At 38.0% G+C, this 22,180-nt stretch overlaps 2 protein-coding genes across 2 annotated transcripts in view; both read left to right on the top strand.

The window, feature by feature from the left end:
- Positions 1 to 6,276, top strand: part of cog5 (component of oligomeric golgi complex 5) — a 78,214-nt gene extending 71,938 nt beyond the window's left edge. The window contains exons 19-22 of the mRNA XM_084407292.1: positions 948 to 1,024; positions 4,331 to 4,457; positions 4,819 to 4,898; positions 5,812 to 6,276. Of these exons, the coding sequence (XP_084263418.1) occupies positions 948 to 1,024; positions 4,331 to 4,457; positions 4,819 to 4,898; positions 5,812 to 5,923 (396 nt within the window). The 3' untranslated portion in view covers positions 5,924 to 6,276. The remainder of the gene's footprint in view (positions 1 to 947; positions 1,025 to 4,330; positions 4,458 to 4,818; positions 4,899 to 5,811) is intronic.
- Positions 6,277 to 8,001: 1,725 nt separating this feature from the next.
- Positions 8,002 to 21,374, top strand: e2f7 (E2F transcription factor 7). Its single transcript, XM_084407293.1, has 13 exons — positions 8,002 to 9,247; positions 10,099 to 10,197; positions 10,280 to 10,582; positions 10,707 to 10,851; positions 11,713 to 11,934; positions 15,561 to 15,719; positions 15,821 to 15,958; positions 16,039 to 16,209; positions 16,404 to 16,473; positions 16,874 to 17,177; positions 18,246 to 18,417; positions 18,503 to 18,825; positions 20,193 to 21,374. The coding sequence occupies exons 2-13, from the start codon at positions 10,099 to 10,101 to the stop codon at positions 20,340 to 20,342; spliced, it is 2,256 nt and encodes a 751-aa protein (XP_084263419.1). The 5' UTR covers positions 8,002 to 9,247; the 3' UTR covers positions 20,343 to 21,374.
- Positions 21,375 to 22,180: the final 806 nt, after the last annotated feature.

Genomic DNA, 22,180 nt, shown 5'->3' on the forward strand with positions numbered 1-22,180 from the left:
TACATTAGCTTTCTGTGAGAAACAGAGCCAAATTGAAGCATTTATTCACTGATAATTCACTGTAGCTCTCAAATTAAACAAACAGCACATTTACTCACATCAGGTTGTTTTTATTTTTTGTATTAAATTTTTTTTAAGATTTATTTTTGACTTTATTATGATAGGATAGAATAGAGTGGACAGGAATCGAGGTGGGAGAGAGAGGGGGGGACGGGATCGGGAAAGGTCCGCGAGCCGGGACTCGAATTTGGGTCTCCCGAAGCGCAACAGTGCTATATGTCGACCAGTTGGCACCATGTTTAAGCCTTGTGTTGTTTCAAATTCATTCCCAACTTCCTTTCCTCTATGAAAGAAAGTATATGGGAACTGTTGCTGTCAAGCTCCAGAACACCACAAAAGCGATCCTTCTGGAGCACGCGTTTGCTTTCTGAGAAACGATGCCAAATTTAAGCATTCACTGAAAATTCATTTTAGCTCTCAAATCAAATATATGGCGCCTTTAGTCCAAATAATTCATTAAAAAATTAAAATTCTGTCATTTACTCACCCTCATGTTGTTTCTGATCTGTTTCCAACTTTCTTTCATCTCTAAAACACAAAGTATATGGGACATGGGGCTGTCAAGCTCCAAAATAATGATGTCTTGAATCCTTCTGATGTTATACATTAGCTTTCTGTGAGAAACAGAGCAAAATTTAAGCCTCACTGAAAATTCACTGTAGCTCTCAAATTAAATATATGGCACCTTTGCTCACATCAGGTTGTTGTTTTTTTGTAAGATTTCTTTTTGGCTTCATCATGATAGGATAGGATAGTATAGAGAGGCTATTGGCGCTGATCAGTTGGCACCATGTTTAAGTTTGACTGTTAAATTCGTATGTGTCTATATAGAAAGCATCGACTCCCTCTGCATCTGTGAGTAAACATCCCATGTGCATGTGTTACAGATGGAGCTGGCCGTGGCTCCTCTCTGCAGACGGGTGTCAGACTTGGGGAAGGCGTACCGTCTCCTGCGATCTTTCAGGTGAGTCTTTATTTACAGTCTGGATGATGTCAGGTGACTTCATCTTCCTGTCCTCGACTGACTGCACTCAGGAGTGCAAGAGTGATTCTTTTGTGTGTATTTCTCACACAAACGCTCTCAATTAGTGTTATCCTTCGTTCTCCTCCTCCCCCCGCTGAGACGACGAGGTCGCCTGGAGTCTTCCCTCTGAAAATTGCTGTTAATTAACAGTGAGAGAGAGAGAGAAAGGAAGGTTATTAATGGAGATGCTCGTCTGATTAGCTGAGGAGAAGTCAGTGTCTGGATATACTCGAATGCTCACCTTACATTGCTCCTTTGTTGTTTGGCTTATAACGGCTCCATGTTCTTGGTCTTGATTTATAAGTGCATACGTTATTACAAATAAAACAAAAAAGTGTTCTTTTGTAATCTTTCATCCGGATATAATAACTTGCTCAGCCATTTAATCCGTCTTTCCGTTTCAGACTCTTTGCAAAGCTGCATTGTGTGCAAATGTGACAGTGATGCGTTAATGTTTTGTTTCTCGCTGAAAATGCTCTTTTGGACATAGAGGAAGTTGTCAGTTATGAAGTGATGTCTCATGTTACGAACACTTTAACTTTCATGTTTACTGACAGGTTTGATTCAGGCAGGTTGCATTCTCTGTACTTCCTCCAGGCAGTCTAATAAACATTAGTGAGGTCTCTCTAGGACAGCTAATCAAATTAAACCTCAGCCATCTATGCCAGCTCTGAGAGCGGCTGCCGTGCCTGGATCCCTCATGAGCAAGGCCTGATTAACCACTAGCAACTTTATTTTTTTACTCAATGTGTGTGTGCATAAGGTTGCAAAAAGATGTCTGACGTCAACTGGGGAAATATGTTATTAAAGAGTGCCCTAAAGTAGAGAGATAATTATTAATATGGAGATATTGGTCTTGTTTGATCACACTGTTGAGGGACCGGAGATGGGAAGTGATGAAAGTTTCGACCTGGACTGAGGATTCCTAGAAATGGTTCAACTTGTAAATAATGTTTTTGATTAAAAATAGCCCCCTGACTAATACAGTATGAGGACATAGTTGCCCTCTAGATGTGTTTAAATTTAGACCTGATTCATGAAGGTATCTTGTGACTCTGTTGACTTGGGCAGCACATGAAAAATATTTTTTTGCTAGGTAAACATCACAATTAGGCCTACTATTGCTATTGTAGAGGCTTGGGCTGCCACGACACCATAAACATATCTTACGATACTACACCAGCTTAAGTATCTCAATACCGTGCGGTATTGTGTTAACTTAGAATTCAAATGTACAAAATGGACCAAATTTTGCAGTGATTTTGAGTGGCTCAATATCGCGATATTATTACCTTTTCTTTTTGTTGTTGCTGCTATATTAATAACTTACAATGTTCCAAACTCTCTGAATGAACGCACAGGATAATAACACAAACCACACAATGTATAAACGAGAACTAAACGAAATCTGACCAAGAACAACTGACACACAGGGCTATATAAACAGGGGTAGAACAAAGGAAAGTAAACTAGATATGTGAAACTAATAAGTAACTATGGAAACAAACGAGAACATAATCAGTAATCAGTAGCCACGTTTCCATTACCCTTCAAATTGCGCAAATTGAAATTGCGAATTGAAAATATGCCCAATAGAAACACGTCAATTTCGCAAAAACTCCCATTTATCGCAAAATAGTTTTTGCGCTCGCTTGAGGTGGTTTTTCAGGCAATTCGAAAAAGATGTGTTTGGACAGAATACAAGACAGAGTTCTTTATTAAACTCATAAAAGACAGAAGAATAACAGGAATACTGGATTATAAACCTCAAAGAAATGCCACAATGAAGACCTCGAAGCAGATATGAGGCAGAAACACCCAGAAACATCAACCGCTGTCAAGTGTAAGGGTCTTTTTCCTTGCCATTAATGATTGGATAACACACATACGTCTCCTTCGATTAATAATAATAATGGCCAGTGCAGTGGCTGGGATATACATAAAGTATTCTAGACAGGCTATCAGTCTTTGAGTGAGTCATTAAACCATTCATTGAACTAATACATTCAAAAACACTGATTCATTCATTAATGAAACAAGGTGTTGAAATCCTTTTAAACTCTGAGTGCGAGACATGAGGCTGCATTCATTACATATGCATGAAGTGTAAAACAAGAAGTGCATAGCCTTATGAAAAAAAGAAAAAGAAAACGTGTTTTCTTGCATTCCTCTGCTGTTGGTTTCTAAGTATTGTGGTATTACAATATTGTGGTTATCACGACAGCCCTAGTCACTGAATCATTCATTCAAACGAGTCATTCAAAACGGCTGATTCATTCAGAAACGAATCAAGTAACTGTTTTTATGAAGAGCGCATTGAATCAGAGATAGAAATGGAGCAAAAGCATCAATATTGACAATGTTGTGTCTAAATTGTCATTCAATGTTAACTTTATTGAACTGTTGAATGAAATCGATCACATTTGCAATCGTGCTGATATTTGGAAAAACAGCACTCTTGCTTGTGTCATATTGCTAAATAATGTGTGTAATATTTTCCCCCCATATCTTTAAATTCCCTACTCTGATTGGAGGATAGTATGTATATTATAGCATAGAAATTCATTTATAACGTTAAAATCACATTATAAGGATTGAATGATTGATGAATGGAATTGTATTCATCATTGCAAAGATGGTTCTAGAAACTAACCATTACACCTGTTCCAGAAGTGGTCAAATTAAAATGAAAATAGATAAAACTCATAATATAATAAGATTGCTTTATAATCTCATTATATTGTATTCAAGCATTGCACAAGCTGTTGAGAAGAGGTGTGCTTTTATTACCTAATTGATCGGATGAACGCTTTCCAGCTGGTGAACGATAAAACGAATTTTTAAAAAAGCATGTAGTCTTGCATTGTTTTCCATTCGGGGAAAAAAAAGCACTGCAATCAAAGTAATTTAAAAATAATACTTATAAAATAATACGTTTCACTTTACGATCTCATTATATTGTAGTCAAGCACAAAAATGAATCCCAGACTTCACTGAACCTGGGATGTTTTTTTCTGATTCTGAAATATCATTCTCATCTTGTCAGCGGTGAGTAAGATATCCGTTACGAACCCACTGGAGGACATCATTTGAGCTCCACTTTAGCATGTCACAAACATTTGGTGAATTTTATTGGGCATTTTTTCATAACCTACCTTTCAAATCTCCAGCATTCATTTCAGGCTCTAAATTACACCCGGCTTGAGATTTGCAGTGAATATGAATATATTTGTCTCTCTGTTTCAGGCCACTGTTGTTCCAGACGACTGAGCACATCACTAGCAGTCAAGCGCTGGGAGATTTGATTCCATACAGCACCATATTACATTTTCTGTTCAATCGTGCCCCGGCTGAACTCAAATCACCACATCAGGTACGCACACACACTAATGCAGAGGGATGGAAACCTCTTGGTTATAGATCCTCAAGGATTAAGGTTTTAGGTTCGGGGTGTTAGCAAGTTTTTGAAGTCAAATCCTGTTTACGATGCCCTTGAGCGGGCCAATTCACCTCAAGTTGCCCCATCGCAACTGTCCCTGTGATTGACCTACTGTAAGCAGCTTTAGATAAAAGCTTCTGCTAAATGACACATTTCATATTTGAGTGCTCGGACTGGAAAGGATGAAGATATTTTGGGCCGTTTTATAAAATGAGGGTTCTCTAAAAATAGCTTTAGCATGGGTGGATTTGTAGAGCTCTTATGTTCCACTAATACAGCTTTCCCTTCGAAACAGAGAGCGGAGTGGTCGATCTCTCGCTACTCTCAGTGGTTGGATGACCACCCATCAGAGAAGGATCGTCTCACCCTTATTAGGTAAGATCCAATTCCACCGCTTTCACAATAAACCTTCCCGATGACATTCTCTGGAAGAATACTAACACTCGTTTGATTTAGCTTGGTGTTTCGTTTTCTCATCTTTGACCCTTTATGAAACATTCATATTTCAGTAATGTCATTTAAAAACGAACTAGAAATGTCAGGGTTCTCACAATCACAGAAAACCTGGAAATAGCAGGGAATTTTAATAATCGAAATGTAATGTTTTTATCTATTATTTTATAGAGATTGCAATTAGAAAGAGCCATTTCTTTCTAATAAAGTTAATGCAATTCATATATCCTACTAAAAATATTTATATTCACTATGAAAATGCCTTTTCCATGACTTAAAAAAATATTTTTTTAAATTTCAATGACTTTTTTTTCCCAGACCTTTAAAATTCCCTGATATTTCCAGACCTATAAAAAAAAATCATGGACATTTCTTAAGTTAATATACATGTTTCTAGTTATGCTCAGCTCTAAAATATTTCATTGGCTAGAAATTGCATTTTGTGAGTGCAAAGTGATTTTTTAAATAATCCCTAATCATAGAAAACTCATAGAAAAACCAGGTGTGGGAACTATAAAATTCAGTACTTCAGACAAGGGCCCAGTTGCATAAACATAGCCACTATGTTAAGACATAAATATTAATATTTGTTTTGTAATTGTAATTAGTCTTACTTATCTGATTCAAATTAGACTAATATACCAGACCGGTTTTGAAGAAAAAATTAGATGACTAACTTGTAAGACAAGTCTAAGCAGTTTATGCAACCGGCCAGAGGAAATCATTTCTCAGTGCATCATCAGCGTCCTCTACTGGTGCTCTGGAGGAAATACAGCAGCTTTTGTGTAAACAGCGAAAGTAAGAAATTAAAAAGTGTGACTTTCCTTTGTTGCAGGGGGGCGTTGGAGGCGTATGTGCAGTCTGTCCGAGCCAGGCAAGGGAAGGAGTTTGCACCAGTGTATCCCATCATGCTCCAGCTGCTGCAGAAGGCCACAAGCGCATCATAGGACCTGCAAACAGAGCCCTGTCTCGTCAGAAAAATGTAGACAATTAATCATAACAATACACTCGTCTTCACCAAAAGAAGTCTTTATTATCATCATCATCATTTTCGTTTGTTTTGTTCAAATCGGATGTGTAAATTTGTTTGTTTTGCTCACACACACAATGTTTAAAAATTGTGTGTTAAATGGGTAGTTTGGTTACTACTACTGGCTTTAATAAGAATCCCTACCTTTTTAACAAATCTACATATATTCATAAATAATATTTGTTTTGCTGGGTGCAACAGAGGGAAAGAAACGAATTACTAAACACATTATGTAAATGTTGAATAAAGAATGTCTTTACAGGCGCCTCATTCAGGTTTGAATCTGTTTGATTTATAACTTCTCCAAACGGAAAAATGAAAATGGCAATGCTTCTTTAAAGAAGGACATGAATGTATCACATAGTTTTTAAATAACAATGGAAGTCAGGGGCACATGTTAAAGAGTTAGTTCACCCAAAAATTAAAATTCTGTCAGTAATTACTCGCCCTCATGTGGTTTCAACCCCGTAAGACTTTCGTTCATCTTCGAAACACAAATTGAGATATTTTTGATTAAATCTGAGAGCTGGATCACTCCTCCATAGGCTTTTCTGTAATTAAAACTTGCCGGCCCAGAAAGTTTGTAAAGACAGTGTTTAAAATAGTCCAAGTGACTACAGTGGCAACTTTGAGTGGCTCAACCTTAAATTTATCAAGCAACGAGAATACTTTTTGTGTGCAAAAAAAAAACTAAAATAACAACTTTATTCAACTATTCATTGTCTTCTGTGTCCCTCTGAGTGAGTTCACGAGTGTAATAACGTAAGAACGGAGGCTCACTATTGGCCGACGCTGGTCATGTGTGTGATGCTGGCCAATAGTGAGCCTACATGCTGACGTACAACACAGACGCGCTGCGCTGTTACACTACGTGAACTCACTCAGAGCCCCACACAGAAGAAATGAATAGTTTTTTTTGCACAAAAAGTATTCTCGTCGCTTGATACACTTAAGGATGAGCCACTGTAGTCACTTGGACTATTTTAAACATTGTCTTTAATAACTTTTCTGGGATGTCAGATATCGATTACCTAGCAGCCTATGAAGGAGTGAGACAGCTCTCAGATTTAATCAAAAATATCTTGCTTTGTGTTGTGAAGATGAACGAAAGTCTTACGGGTTTGGAACAACATGAGGGTGAGTAATTACTGACAGAATTTTCATGTTTGGGTGAACTAACCCTTTAAGTAACAGCTTGAGAGTGATCACATTAGTCTGTTAGCTGTATAACTGTAGGCCTGCCTCTTAATATTGATCTGACTCTTCAGCTCATCTTAAGAGACATGCAATCCTCCTCATGTCTGTCTCCAGCTTACACTCTTTCCACACTGTTTTATTTGACCTACATGGCACAATCCCAGATTCTGGTGTTTAATAAGCGCTGTCTGTGGGCTTGCAAGTGTGCTGCTCTAAAAACATGAATTCGACAACTTCTCTTCGTCACCAGTTTTGCATAATCATGCAAATGCGATTCATCCACTTGACTAACTGCTCACTGAAACATTAAACAAATTATGTGTGTAGTGGCCTCATATAAATAACTAAACTGGACATATAAAGGACAGTGAAGATGATGTAATGTAACATGCACCCAAACAAACCCGAGACTTTATGTAAAACAAATAAGCAATTTCTTATTTAGATTTGAATGGAGCTGATATTATCTTATATGGAGCCTTACCCTGCATCTTGTACCTTAGTAATGCAAAAAGTTTTACTAATATATAAATATAATTACAATATTTTAAATATTTGTTATTTCTGACATTTTAAATCTACATTGTTTGCCTGTTGTTTAAAAAATGTATTTCACAATAAAGCACCGGTATATAAATTTGCATGCTTCAAATTAAATTGTCATAATTTTTAAAGTGTACATATTAAGAAAAAAGATCTGACATTTTCTGGTTTCGTTATCAGTCGATGATGAAATAAAAGCCCCAAATATTTGCCAGAACAATATGATCACCAAATCATCAGTCATTCTATTTAGATTATATTTTTTGTATAATGACTAAATATAATTGTTCATTTACTTCACTCAAATGGCTCAAGTCAGTATATTTATTTACTATTTATTCGTTTGCTCAGTGGCCAAGTGTTAGAACTTTTAAATGGATATCTTCGAGTTTGATGACTTGATAAACAAACCCAAGACTTATTGGTTTTGCATAAAGCAATTTGAAGATAATTAACATCTTATATAGATTTTAATGGAGATTAATATTATCTTATATGGAGCCTTACCCTGCATCTTGTTGTTCCTCAGTCAGCTCTCACAAAAGCAGTCAGTGTAAATACCTTACACAAAATTAAAAAAAAAAGTTGAAAACCACTGAAATATGTGAGGGGAAAAAAACATGAACCTGAAACCTATAAAACACTGAATGCATTAGAAATTGTTATAATGTAACGTTACATTACCAGTCAAAGACGCGTGCAGCATTATATATGAATTAATAATATATGGTATTGATCTGTTTTTCCAGATTCCTTAGTTTTCTGTCGACAACTATTAAATGTATTCTGTTCATACCGGTACATTTAGTTGCTTAGACGGCCAGATACATAATTTATTTACATCTTAAGGCTATTATTAGGTAGATTACACCCTTATGTGTGGGGGTAGTTAGTGGGTGTGGGGTGTCCTCTCATATTACACACTTTCCCGCGAGAAAACCCTGAGTCGCGCCAAAACCCCACCTGTATAACTCACCTTTATTCTTGCCTGAGCTTGTCATTTAAAGCTGTCATGGGACGTTTGGCATTTATATAATGGCAATTAATGATGTGTGACGATTAATTATGTCCCTGCTGAGATACAGCTGAGCCTTGAAAACTTCAGGCGCGTCTGTTAACCGCAGCACATCAATAAGAGCGCGCGCACTGCCCCGCCAACAAACCCCCCACATGCTTGGTCAGTGCGACTCTCTGATTGGCTGCAATGGTCGCTCTGAGGAATTTCCTCCTCGTTCAGCCAATCACCGTCGGTATTTTTACACATCGCTTTCGTGATTGGCTGAGAGAGGGTGCAGCTCTTCAGAGCGCCAGAAAACAAGCTTTAGCGGGTGATTCACAGTCGCCTGACCAGCAGTGCGACTGAAATAAGAAGATTACTTGCTCAGATCTTCTGATTTAGAGAGAAAATTATGTTCAGATAAGAAGGAACAAGAAGGATCATATTTGCGCAGGATTTATTTACGTTTTTAGGATTTTTTTTATCCCAAGGACGGAGTTTAAGGTAAGAATATAGAGTTAAATCTTCTATCTGACTCAAGTTACGTGATATATAAATATTAATTAAATTAATTTCCTTAAACTCAAATCTGATTTTTTACTGACAGACATTTCAGTATTCAAATAAGAAGAAAAAGAGAGGATTTATATGGGAGGATTTATATATTATGCTGCTGATCTTCTACAGTTTAATGTAAAACAAAATATATACAATATTGTGACAATAATGTAAATATAAATGATTTCTAACGTTTAATTAATGTTATTTCCTTGAGAATCTGGTTTCGTTACCAGGCAACTGAAGATATTTGCGCCAAAATCTTTCCACCATCATCAGATCCAGATCACTTTTTTTACTCCTGTGTTTCTTATTTAATGCAGTAGTACTATAATATGTAATATAATATAACTTTTTTACACATATGTTTCTTATTTAATGTAGTAGTAGTATAATATGTAATATAATATCACTTTTTTTACTCATATTTTCCTTATTTAATGCAGTAGTAGTATAACATGTAGCTAATATGTATTTTTTTACTCATATGTTCCTTATTTAATGCAGTAGTAGTGTAATAAGTAATATAATATGTAATAAACTGATAATGTAATTTTACTTATTAGTAGAATTTGGACAAATCACTTTTGGCAACACTTAACTATCATGAATTAATAAGTTAACAAACATAAAATTAATGCTTTACAGATTGTTGGTGTTATATACTAATAATGTAATGTAAGTATATGAGCGAAGTATATGTAATATAGTAACATTCATATCAATAACTCAGTAACGAGCTGGTTCACTATTGGTCTAAATGTGCTGATTATAACTGATTCAATTTTCTTTTTTAGATGGAGATGAAGTGTTTAACTTTAAAGGATTTGCATAGTGTGAGGACACTAGTGAATAAGACAAGCTCAGATGATCCTGTCAACATGAATGACCATAAAGTAAGATGAAATGAATGTGTTTGAATTGTATGGTAATGCATCTACTTCCTCATGAGATGTTGAACTAATACCCTGATTTCAGGAGAACATCTGCACGGACCGAAGGAAAACGACCCCGCTGAAGTGTGAGTCTGTGACGGCAGCTGTGAGCGGACATAGGAGAGTTTCCAGCCCAGATATCACCCATATAACCCCTATTAAACACACTGAGAGGGCCCACCCGGACCCCTGGACCCCGACGGCCAACCTGAAAATGCTGATCAGTGCCGCCAGCCCAGATATCCGCGACAGAGAGATGAAGAAAACCCTCTTTAGACCCATTGAAAATGAAGAGAAAGCTGTGGAGGAGGAGGAGGATGAGGAAGAACTCGATGACTCGTGTCAGGTACGAAAATCAGTGTAGTGTAATGTACATTTATTCGTCTAGCAAGACACGACTTAACAAACAAGGAGTCGTAAATATGTTCAGAAGTTGTAGTTTTATCCGCTGTATTCTCTCTTGATTTCAGTATGAAGCTTTAGACGATTCGGAGAGGAGACCGAGTCGCAAACAGAAGAGTTTGGGCCTTTTGTGTCAGAAATTTCTGGCCTTATACCCTGACTACCCTGAAACCTCAGAGAGCATCTCTCTGGATGAGGTGGCCTCTCGCTTGGGTAAGAGAAAATAGCCTAATCAACCCCATCATTTCTGTATAATATGCATGGTTAAATGCATTACCCAACATGAACTTTTTTTAAAGCATTTATAATCTTTGTTAATGTTAGTAAATGTATAAGTCTTGAAGTTAGTTCGCAGTGCATTAGCTAATGTTAACCAATGCAACTTTTGATTTTAATAATGCATTAGTGAATGTTGAAATTAACATTAAATAAGATGCTGGAGAAGTATATCAGGGTTCCTACGCAGTTTGGAAAAGTATGGAATTTTATTTCCAGGTATGGAAATATATTTGTGTTTTCCAGACTATTGACCCCATTTATCCAATTTATCATACAAGTGTTTTCATAGCTAAAGTTTAGTGATCCTTGAACATATTTGAATAAATTCAAGGCGCACATTTTCATTACGCAAATCTCTTTGTCTTTTACCATAAGCGAGTCTCTTTTGAACTTCACTAATGCGTGTGCCACTCAAACCAGCAACAGATAAAAGAGCAAATGATCATCAAACTGTACTTTGGTGTTTGATGTTCATTCAACATCAAACCACGATTACAGTATCAAACACGTGTGTCAGAGGTGAATGTATGCAGGTTATAAAACATTTTAGTTTTCTTCTCATCATGTAAGAAACCAATGAAAAAACCTGAGAAAATACGAATATTTACAGATCACCGTACTATATACCAAATGCAATGCTATATGAACCATTTATCTTAAATATGGTGTATCTACAGAGAGGTTTGGAAAGTATTGAATTTTGAAATGGATTGTTCATTTGTTAGTTCATGTGAGCTAAATGTAAAGTGTTACCATAACATGTAGTGACTGACACCGAGATCTAAACCGTCTCAGGTGTTGAGAGGCGACGCATCTACGACATCGTGAATGTGCTGGAGTCTCTGATGCTGGTGAGCAGAATGGCTAAGAACCTGTACGTGTGGCACGGGCGCTCGAGGCTACCACAGACCCTGCAGGAACTCCATCAGGCGGGACGAGAGCAGGGCTACCATCTGCAGATGGACCAGAGAGAAGGAAGCAGCCCGTATGCCGCCCATCACATGCAAAACACACACGGTATGACACACACACACACACATATTCCTCTAAAAGCAGCATTTGGTTTGCATTTATGAAGAGTATGCACACAAAAAAAGGTAACGTCTGACTAGTTGCATGATGCATACCGTCATTTGAATGATTCATTGCACTTGCTCGGTTGATGTCATTCCCTATTTGTTTAACCATAATGACGGGTTTTTAATCGGCCACCCGTTAACAGCGTCTCCGGCTTCACAACTCTGGTTACCAGGTGTTTGTGCTGATCACAGGTAATCCCATCCCAGCTCAGGGACTCTTTGTTATAAATGTGCCAAGCTCTCACAGACAGGCGGAGGAGGGAAGCTAATTATTCAGAGAGGAAGATGAAGCTGCAGGTTTAGACATGTTTCTGTCTGCTAAACTCTCGTAGGGGTGACCTGATTAAATCACATCACTGTTGACCCCTAGCTTGACGCAACTACATTCAATTCAGTAATAAAATACTTCATATATAGCGGAACTTAAGCAGATATGGTTTTAGAATATACAGTAATATTTTTATTTTGTGCCCTAAATGTTTTACTAATGTAGAAATTATTATATTATAATTGTAATAATAATTTCAATATATAAATATTTAGTTATTTCTGACATTTTAAATCGACACGGTTTGTCCGTTGTTTAAAAAACGGGGTTTCTGCGGGTCTTATAAAGTCTTAATTCACAAATTAAGGCCTTAAAGGATTAGTTCACCCCAAAATGAAAATTTCCTAATAATTTACTCACCCCAATGCCATCCAAGATATCCATGTCTTTCTTTCCTCAGTGGGAGAGAAATTATGTTTTTTGAGGAAAACATTTCTGGATTTTTCCTCTAACAATGGACTTCATTGGTTACCATTGTTTTTAAAGGAGAACTCCGGTCAATTTTAACATTGAGCTAATTTTTTTGTACATTTGGAGTGCTGTCAATACAGAGAACAACGACAAAAATCGGTGTTGCCTACACCGAGTTATTCTATTTTTAAAATTTGCACCCTATTGACTTCAATGGGGCAAGTAGTAAGCCTGCTTTTTAGCCTCTTAACATCCTTTAAGTGTCATTACAAGTGCACAGAAAATGTGAGTGATTCCTTCCGAGTGAACACGGGTGGATCTGACTGCAGTAGATGTTAGAGATATTAATAAAAATGAAGTTAATTCAGCCAGCGCTCATACCTTTGTTTACATCCTGTTTTCGGTGGAAGGCCATAGTAATCGATTGTCGAGTTCACGCGCGTGATCATAGGTAACTAAGCAACAGTGGAGACTCAGACTGTCAGCCCAGCCGATGACGGTGCTGTGTGGTGTTCTGAGAATATCAGATCTGATGGATAGTTCATCCGAATCAGATGTTGAACACACAGAGGATTTTTTTGAACTCGACAATCGATTACTATGGCCTTCCACCGAAAACAAGATGTAAACAAAGGTATGAGCGCTGGCTGAATTAACTTCATTTTTATTAATATCTCTAACATCTACTGCAGTCAGATCCACCCGTGTTCACTCGGAAGGAATCACTCACATTTTCTGTGCACTTGTAATGACACTTAAAGGATGTTAAGAGGCTAAAAAGCAGGCTTACTACTTGCCCCATTGAAGTCAATAGGGTGCAAATTTTAAAAATAGGATAACACGGTGTAGGCAACACCGATTTTTGTCGTTGTTCTCTGTATTGACAGCACTCCAAATGTACAAAAAAATGAGCTCAATGTTAAAATTGACCGGAGTTCTCCTTTAAGTCCAAATCAATGCAGTTTCAAAAGTCTTTGAAGTGTTTAAACGGGCTGTACGCGATCACAGCTGAAGAAGAGGTTGTTATCTAGCGAAACGATAGGTAATTTGAATTTTTTTTAAATAATTTATAGACTTTTTACCTTCAATAGTTAGGATTGAGCTGATCAACAAACGGACAGGGAGCTACGTCATCACGTTGAAAGGTCACGCCGGCGCCGGCAGAAGTACCGCCCCACTATTTACAGTGCGACCGTACGTAGGAGGATAGTTCAAATAGTATTGTTTGCTATTATATATATAGTAATAGTATTCAGTGAATATGAATATGAATAGTATATGAATAACATTCTGATGAATATGAATAGTAGTTCAAATAGTATTGCCGGCGCCGGCGTGACCTTTCAACGTGATGGCGTAGTTCCCTGTCCGTTTGTTGATCAGCTCAATCCAAACTATTGAAGGTAAAAAGTCTATAAATTATATATATATATTTTTTAAATGACCTATCGTTTCGCTAGATAACAACCTCTTCTTCAGCTGTGATCGCGTACAGCCTGTTTCAACACTTCAAAGACTTTTGAAACTGCATTGATTTGGACTTAAAAACGATGGTAACCAATGAAGTCCATTGTTAGAAGAAAAATCCAGAAATGTTTTCCTCAAAAAACATAATTTCTCTCCCACTGAGGAAAGAAAGACATGGATATCTTGGATGGCATTGGGGTGAGTAAATTATTAGGAAATTTTCCTTTTTGGGGTGAACTAATCCTTTAAAAATGTCTTAAATGAATAAAGTCATTGCATTAAATGTTGCATACATTGCAAAAACAAAAAGAATATCTTCCTCAGTATTTTTGTCCCAATACAAATATCTAAACATCTTTAAATCAATATATGTTTACTTGACATGCAAATTGAATCTTCACAATTGCATGTTTCATTTCACATTGAGGGGCGGTGTGCATTACATTCAGGCTTTTAAATGGATATCTTTGAGTTTGATGACTTGATAAAGAAATGAATCTGTTTCACGTCCTGCTGTCCTCGTCTGGAACCTCTAATGTGGTCATTGTGTTCACTGGCTTCTTTTCCCATGAGGCCGCTGTCGCTAAGCAACAGCTTTGCTTCCTAACAAAAGCTTATTACGGTCCCGTCATGAGGGCAGGAGTCACTCGGCCAGCCATTGATGCCATTCCTCATCTCCACTATCTCTGATTTTCTCCTGCCAGTCAGATCAAATGTATTCATTCATCCACAGTTGCTAAAACTGAAGGGGCATCATTTTGCCAAATTCCTCTTGTTATCAAGAACCATTTTCACTGTTTCTTAAAGCTACACTGTGTAATTTTTTAAGTTGATTCTTAGCAAAAAACACTTTGTTCTTTCAAAATGATATGTGCTCATTAATGTGTAATTACTTATACCAACTAATCAAGTATTCTCGTAAGCGTAGAATCTGCCATTTAGAATACATACGAGCGAGTCGCTCGAGTGGCGGCAGCCATGTTGCGCCTCCATCTTGAAAATACATTAGCCAAAGAGGAACATACCTGGAAATTCAAGCTTCGCCTTTCGCGTTTTGACTCTCAATGGCACCGTGACGGCGACGGGGAGATTACTCGTGACTGCCGGCAGATTTGAAATAATACGGCCACCGTAGGAGTTGAAACGCCCTCGGAGTGGGAGGGGCTAGAAAGTAATATTCAATTGGTAGTCATAAACAATTTCAGCGCTAGATGGGAGAAAATCCTACACAGTGTAGCTTTAAGTTGCTGTGTGGTTCTCTGAAGGCCTTTATTTTAAAGAGCGGTGCTTCCATTCCTGAAACCACAACTTTCACATGTTTTACAGTGTTGTAAGCATGGTTTATCTCTCTCATACAGCGGCTTCCAGCAGACGGAAGGATAAATCGCTTCGCATCATGAGCCAGAAGTTTGTCATGCTGTTCCTGGTGTCCAAAACACAGACCGTTACCCTCGATACAGCTGCTAAGATTTTGATCGAGGAGGGTCAGGATGAGTCCAGCCACAGCAAGTATAAAAGTAAGACGTCACTCAATCATTTTGAGCTCTCATATTTTGTATTTTTATTGATTTAAGTGTAGCTCACAACCTCTATTTGCCATTCGTTCGTGTTTGTTCAGCTAAGGTACGACGCTTGTATGATATCGCTAATGTCCTGACCAGCCTGAATCTGATCAAGAAACTTCACGTGAGGGAAGAGAAGAGCCGTAAACCCATCTTCAAATGGATCGGACCTGCCGATTTTCACAGCAGCAGTGGTACGTTCCTGTTCAAACACTGGAAAATAGTCTCTTCGGTATGATTATTTTGTGATTTATTTTTCTTTTATTCATTTAAGATTCAGATGATTTGAGGGTCTCAGAAGCTCAGATCAGTGCCTCCGTCACGGGCACCGGCGAACGACGGGAGAAGATGACACGTCACTCCTCCTTTCAGGTCATTCCAGCCCCTCCTGTCAATCAAAGACGGATAAGCTCCGCCCCCAGCACACCTCAAAGACATTCTACAGGTGAGAACTGAGCAGAACACTAGCATTTTACATGCTTTTAGCGGACACTTTTATCCATAGCGAGAGCGGGAAAAGCATAAGCCAACAACAATATTTGTTATATACAACGTTATATACAACCATGATGTTAGTGTGCCACTTACATTTGATTTAACTGAAATTGAATGCGATGTTTTTCATGGTTGTGTTATCAGACGAGCCGGTGGATTACTCCAGGAAGAGTGTGAACAGCGCTGCAGTGTGTCAACTGCAGTTTGGAGACAGGTGAGTTCAGTCCACCTGTACAGAATTTGTATTAGATTTCAAACTTTAGTCATTTTCAAACTCTGTGGTGCACTGGGTAAAGATCTGAGCCTGGCACTGAAAGGTTGTAGGTTCGAACCCTAGAGCTGATGCATGAACCATTGTGCACAGTGTTAGTATAGTATTATATATATATTATTATAATATTTATGATTTTCATCTTCTTTTTATTAATTATGTTATGTGCTTTTCTCATTTGTATTTGTTTCTTAATTTAATTTGATAAATGAAAAATGTTTAAATGAAATTGTTAAAATCAAATATGAAGTAATATTTCAGCTTAAATTGAAAAAAATGATTGTTAGTTTTAGTTAACAATGCCAACAGTGATCAGTAACTGGTGTGTTGTGTGTATTTGCAGTGTTCAGGCCTGTTCAGGAAGCGCTGTGGGACTAGCAGTGCCTCTTCAGGCTGACGTCCCGTTTGCGTCACTGCCCTTTTCAGCCCAGTTCGCTCCTCACCAGTTAGCGTACCTGTCCGGTCTGCCACAAACACCCCTGTTCATGGTGTACAGCGGACACGTCCCAGAGGGCATCAACCAGAGGTCACCCGTCTCGGGCCACAGGGAGGGAAATCCAAAGAAGAGGGAGAGACAGGAGGAAGAGGAAGATGATGATCAGGCAGCTAAACGAAGCAAACGCTCTGTGTCCATAGAAAGTGAAACGGTGAGTGTTATGAGCCTGATTAAAACTTTACATACATGTATTCATCCACATCGACATGCATCTGGTATTCCCACGGGTCCTTGAAATCCTTGAAAGTTTGTGAATCTGAAGGGGAAAAAATCAAGGCCCTGGAAAGTTTTTGAAAATAAACATACATACATACAGGTCATTGAAAGTGCTTGAATTTAATTTGTGCAATATATATATATCCATATTATTCCCTCAGGTCCGCTAATGTGTTATTTCGCCAACACTTCGTGGCCTATGCACACTAGCTTGCTTGATTTACGCTAGTTACGCGCATTTATACGTTACGTTAAGTGTTTCCCGCGTGAGGTACTTTGTGTTGTACGTTGCCGAGACTAACGGGGAAAAAAAAGGCTTTTTTGCATAGTTGTGTTTGACACATGAAAACTGTTACAATGTATCTTATAAAGTAACACGATGTAACCTTGCTCTCACTTGAACTGTGTCCCCACATTAAGTCCTTGAATTTGAGGATATTGGACCTGGAAAGTGCTTGAAAGGTCCTTGAATTTGAAGTTAACCCTGATATACATATTGTACCGTATTAAAACGTTCTGTGGGTTATTTTTACCCAAAAAAAAGGGCAAAAATGAAAGCAATTAAAGCTTTGAAGTATTTAACAAAATAACTGAACATTTTAATATTAAAAAACATATAATTTTTTTTTTAAATGTGTCATTTTTTTTGTTAAATACTTTAATTTAGTAATACCTTATTTTTTGGAAAGCAAATTTCATGCACAAAATGTAGCTCATGTTAAAAAAACTGGACAAAAAACAAGAACAATTAAAGAAAATAATAATAAAAACATTAATACAAGAAAATAATAAATTATGTAAAATTTGAATAATTAGGCTGTTTGCAATAAAATTAACATCAGCGCATATTTTATCTGATTATATATGCATCTACATACAGGTACATCTTTTACCATGGTGAAATCACTCTAATACACAGCCTTGAGTGGCGTATTTCTTTTATAAAATAGTGGCAACAGCACTATTGTAATTCTGAACTCTTACATGTGTGATTGTCTCGTAGGGTGAGACTGAGAGTTCGCGCTCCAGTGCCAGAAGGTCTCCGGTCTGCTCTCGAGAAGGTTCCCCGTGGGACGAGGCCTCGTTTGGGCCAGTGAATGAGGAAGACGCCCGAACGTCCAGTCCCAAAGATGCCCTCATGTCCTCTCATTACCTCTATGTCCCAAACACAGCAGGTACGGGAAAACCCGAGTGTCTACGACCACCAGTGAATGTCAAACTCTCAGATTGCACGCTCATTCTAACATTTTTTTTCTGTAGGTCTGAACGGTTTGAACTTCCTCATGCCAGCAGGACATACACAAGGCGGTGTGCCAGCTGTAGCTATGCCATATTTTCTGGTGCCGTCACCACTCATAACAGGTACGATGCCCACCTCCAGTGCCGATGGGGTTGCCAGCAGCGGTTTGAGTTTCAGCATGCCCACCATGTTGTCACCAGCCCAGTTTGTGATGGCAGGAGGGGCATTTAATGTGGCTGAAACACTGAACACCCCTGAGCATCATGGGCACAGAATACCAGTGGCCACATTCTCACCACAGGGACCACGAGTACAAGAGAGCCCTCAGCCGGCACAAATACAGGTCAGTGTACTGCACACAGTTTGTAGTGATGCACCGAAACTTTATAACAAAAAGTGAACAAAACGCGTTGTTACTTTTCATATGAGACAAAGTCTAAGCTTTCAACTTCAGTCAATTTGATCACGAAATTCAAATGTTTGACGCTCTTTAATGTGCGATGACAGATCGCTTTAGCGCCTCAGTTCGAGCGGCACGTGAACCCATCATCTCTCCTCTTTACGGCTAGTTAGAGCGTGAAATAAACTTGAATGAACAGCTTATAAGCAATGTCACAATGCCATTACATTTACCTCAGGAAAGCCATTAGCATTATTAGCCATAGTTTGTTAGTTAGCTATAAAAAAAATAACTAGAGAGGAGCATTTTGCTTAATACATGGACTGTATTACTTATTACTTTTTACTTAACCTGTTGTCTTAAAGAGATATTTCACCGCTGGAAAGATGAATGTATTTAAATTGGGTCATTTATGTAGTAGAAATGTGAAATTATTTTAGAAGTTGGTGCCTTCTAGACTGAGAAAAGCCAGAAAATGTATTTTTGGCTCATGTGGATGAAAGACTACAACTCCCAGAATGCACTTGCTTCGCTGCCCTATACGCTGTAGGGCAGCGAAGCAAGTGCATTCTGGGAGTTGTAGTCTTTCATCCACATGAGCCAAAAATACATTTTCTGGCTTTTCTCGGTCTAGAAGGCACCAACTTCTAAAATAATTTCACTCCCAAGCCACGCTCGGGACTTGGGATAAAGTCACTCCCAAGCCACGCCTCCCGGTTACAGAGGGCAGTGTCGGAAGAAATGATACAGCTAGGCTACTAGTCGACTCGAAACTGAAAAGAGGCGTTTTATGGTGAGATCCCCCTATGGGCGGGTTGAACACATGCGGGATGAGCTCCTCCTACTGGCTGGAGTCTCTCGCCTCTGGACAAAAAGAGCCTCTGATGAGCTAAATGACGATTTTTGCGTCATCTGAGGTTTTTTTCCAGACACACAATACAGAAATCTCTCGTCTCAGGGGGACATGAGGGAGGGAAGCACGGTCACTCGAAAATACTACCGGGTTTCAACTGATACAAAGCTTAATGCTAATCGGTGAAGTATCTCTTTAATATATAATGTACGTTTCAACAAGAAACAATTATAGCATTTAAAAGTTGATATTAATACTGGCGTACATGCATTTTAAGTTTTGATGATTACATAAATGTGATTGGTTGTTAAATAAACTAAATGAAAACTTTAAATTTAGTTTGGGTTAAAAAAAAAAAGATCTTTCCGGTGCATCAATACTGTTATAGTATGAAAATGCTAAGTATTTCAAACAATACATTATAGTGTTTGTGACCTTCTCCCTTCCGCTGTTTCAGACTCCTCTGACACCAAAGGAAGCGTTGCTGGGGTCCAAATCTTTCTTTGAGACACCTGGAGCTTTCGGGTCTCTCACCAGCCAACCAGCGGCGCGCAAAAGAGGCTCCGCCCAGAGGAGGCTGGACATCGGACACACCGCAGCCAATTAAATTAGCCGCTGCATCCGTGTCATTGGCTTTCAGGCTTCTGTGGTGCTACAGTGCCAAAGACAGCATTACAAAGCAAATTTTTTTACTTGAATTACTTCTGGTATATGAACATTTCCTGTTTACTAACATCAGTATAAGAGGGCAGATTATTACAGATGCTAAAGTCCCACTCCGGGTCTTTAGTGTGATATTCGGTTACACGCCCTTTTGTGGCTCGATTTGTTCTCTCTCCCCCCCCCCCCCCCACACACACACACACACACACACACACCATTTCTGATAGTATTTTGTCGTTTATTTGATATCCTACCAATGATTTTGTGTACCATTATTATTTATTATAGCGTTTCCAGAAGCTAAAATCGTCAATCCAGTTTTTTTTAGCACTACGTATTTAAAAATGTGAAAATGAATTAAGTCTGGATCGGCTTCTGAGAGAAAACCACACGTTTGCTACATTTTGTATTTTGCTGATTGTAAAAAGTGCCATATTGGTAGAAGCCGACATGCCTTAGAAATGTGTTTGTTACATGATGCCTTCGCCACTAAGAATGAATAAGTAGAAAAGTGTGTTTGGGGATGAAGAACAAAATAGTGGTTGTAATTTTGAGGTGCTACGTCTGAAATGAAAAGGAAACAAATACATACTTGAATAAACCGGTGAATATGATCTGCAATCACTGGAACAAAGCGGAATTATCACAGTACTGTACTGTTTAAAACAAAGTATGTTTGTGAATGAATTGTTCTTAGACTAGTAATAAATTATTTTTGCAAGCGTACAGGAGTTACATTTGGATTGAGCTTTACACCACAGGGTGTAATTCGTACATTATTTACAGTTATACTGTAACTCGTATAGCATTGAGTATTTTTGTAAACGTGTTCATTTCTGTCTGTTCAATGTGTTTAGAGCTGCACTGATGAATCTGTATGGTGCTTTTGTGTTTGTCAGATGTATTTTTTAATCATTTTTATGTATGGACACAGGTGTCGTACATGTAATACAAAATAAATATATGTAAAATGACATTTTTGGGGAAATTCAGTTGATTTCAAACGGGAAGCTGCACAGGCTTGTGCGACCACAAGATGGCAGCATAGACAAAGACTGATGAATTACATCTCGGATACAAAGGCCAAAATCTTTCTTAATATTAAAACACAATCACAATGTTTATTAATGCATCTGTATTTGGATGCAATTCACTCAGTTGCTAATAACGGTCTTTACATTGGACCCAAAATAAACAGTTATTGCCTGCCGGTTTCATTAAATAAGTCCTATATTTGAAGGTACACTATGTAACAAACAGTTATTGGACCCCATTGACTTTCATAGCATGAAGGGCGAAAAATACTATGGAAGTCAATGGGGTCCAATAACATATTCTTCAAAATATCTTCTTTTGTGTTCAGCAGAAGAAAGAAACAACATAAGGGTTTGTGAATGATGACAGAATTTTAATTTTTGGGTGAACTATCCTAATACCTAAGCTTAAGAGTGTTTAAATCAGTAAGTGTGAGTATGCGTGTGGTCTGTATTATCTAGTGTAGACCAGCACAGCACTCCGCTTGGCAACATGTCAATGTTCATTAACGCTGTTTACGCTCAAATACACCTGGAAACCCATTTTATCATCTCAATAAACCCGGTATGAACAGCAATAACTTGCATTTCACCATTTACAGGCCTGTAAACCTCAGCAACGCGGTCGAGTTCTCAGAAATAATCATGTCCGAAACCGAAAAAGGACACAAAATCAATCAACGTTTGTGAATATATATATGGAGAATATTGAAGAATGTCAAATAACAAACTCTTACAAATAGCCTTA

This window comes from Rutilus rutilus (genome assembly GCF_951802725.1).
Source record: "Rutilus rutilus genome assembly, chromosome: 4".
Taxonomy (NCBI): Eukaryota; Metazoa; Chordata; class Actinopteri; order Cypriniformes; family Leuciscidae; genus Rutilus; species Rutilus rutilus.

Bases quoted from the DNA above. Each gene is read 5' to 3' on its own strand.
- e2f7 (XM_084407293.1), top strand. From the start codon at position 10,099: ATGGAGATGAAGTGTTTAACTTTAAAGGATTTGCATAGTGTGAGGACA. The intron at 15,959-16,038 runs GTACGTTCCTGT...TATTCATTTAAG, and splicing joins CGATTTTCACAGCAGCAGTG to ATTCAGATGATTTGAGGGTC. The intron at 18,826-20,192 runs GTCAGTGTACTG...CCGCTGTTTCAG, and splicing joins CTCAGCCGGCACAAATACAG to ACTCCTCTGACACCAAAGGA.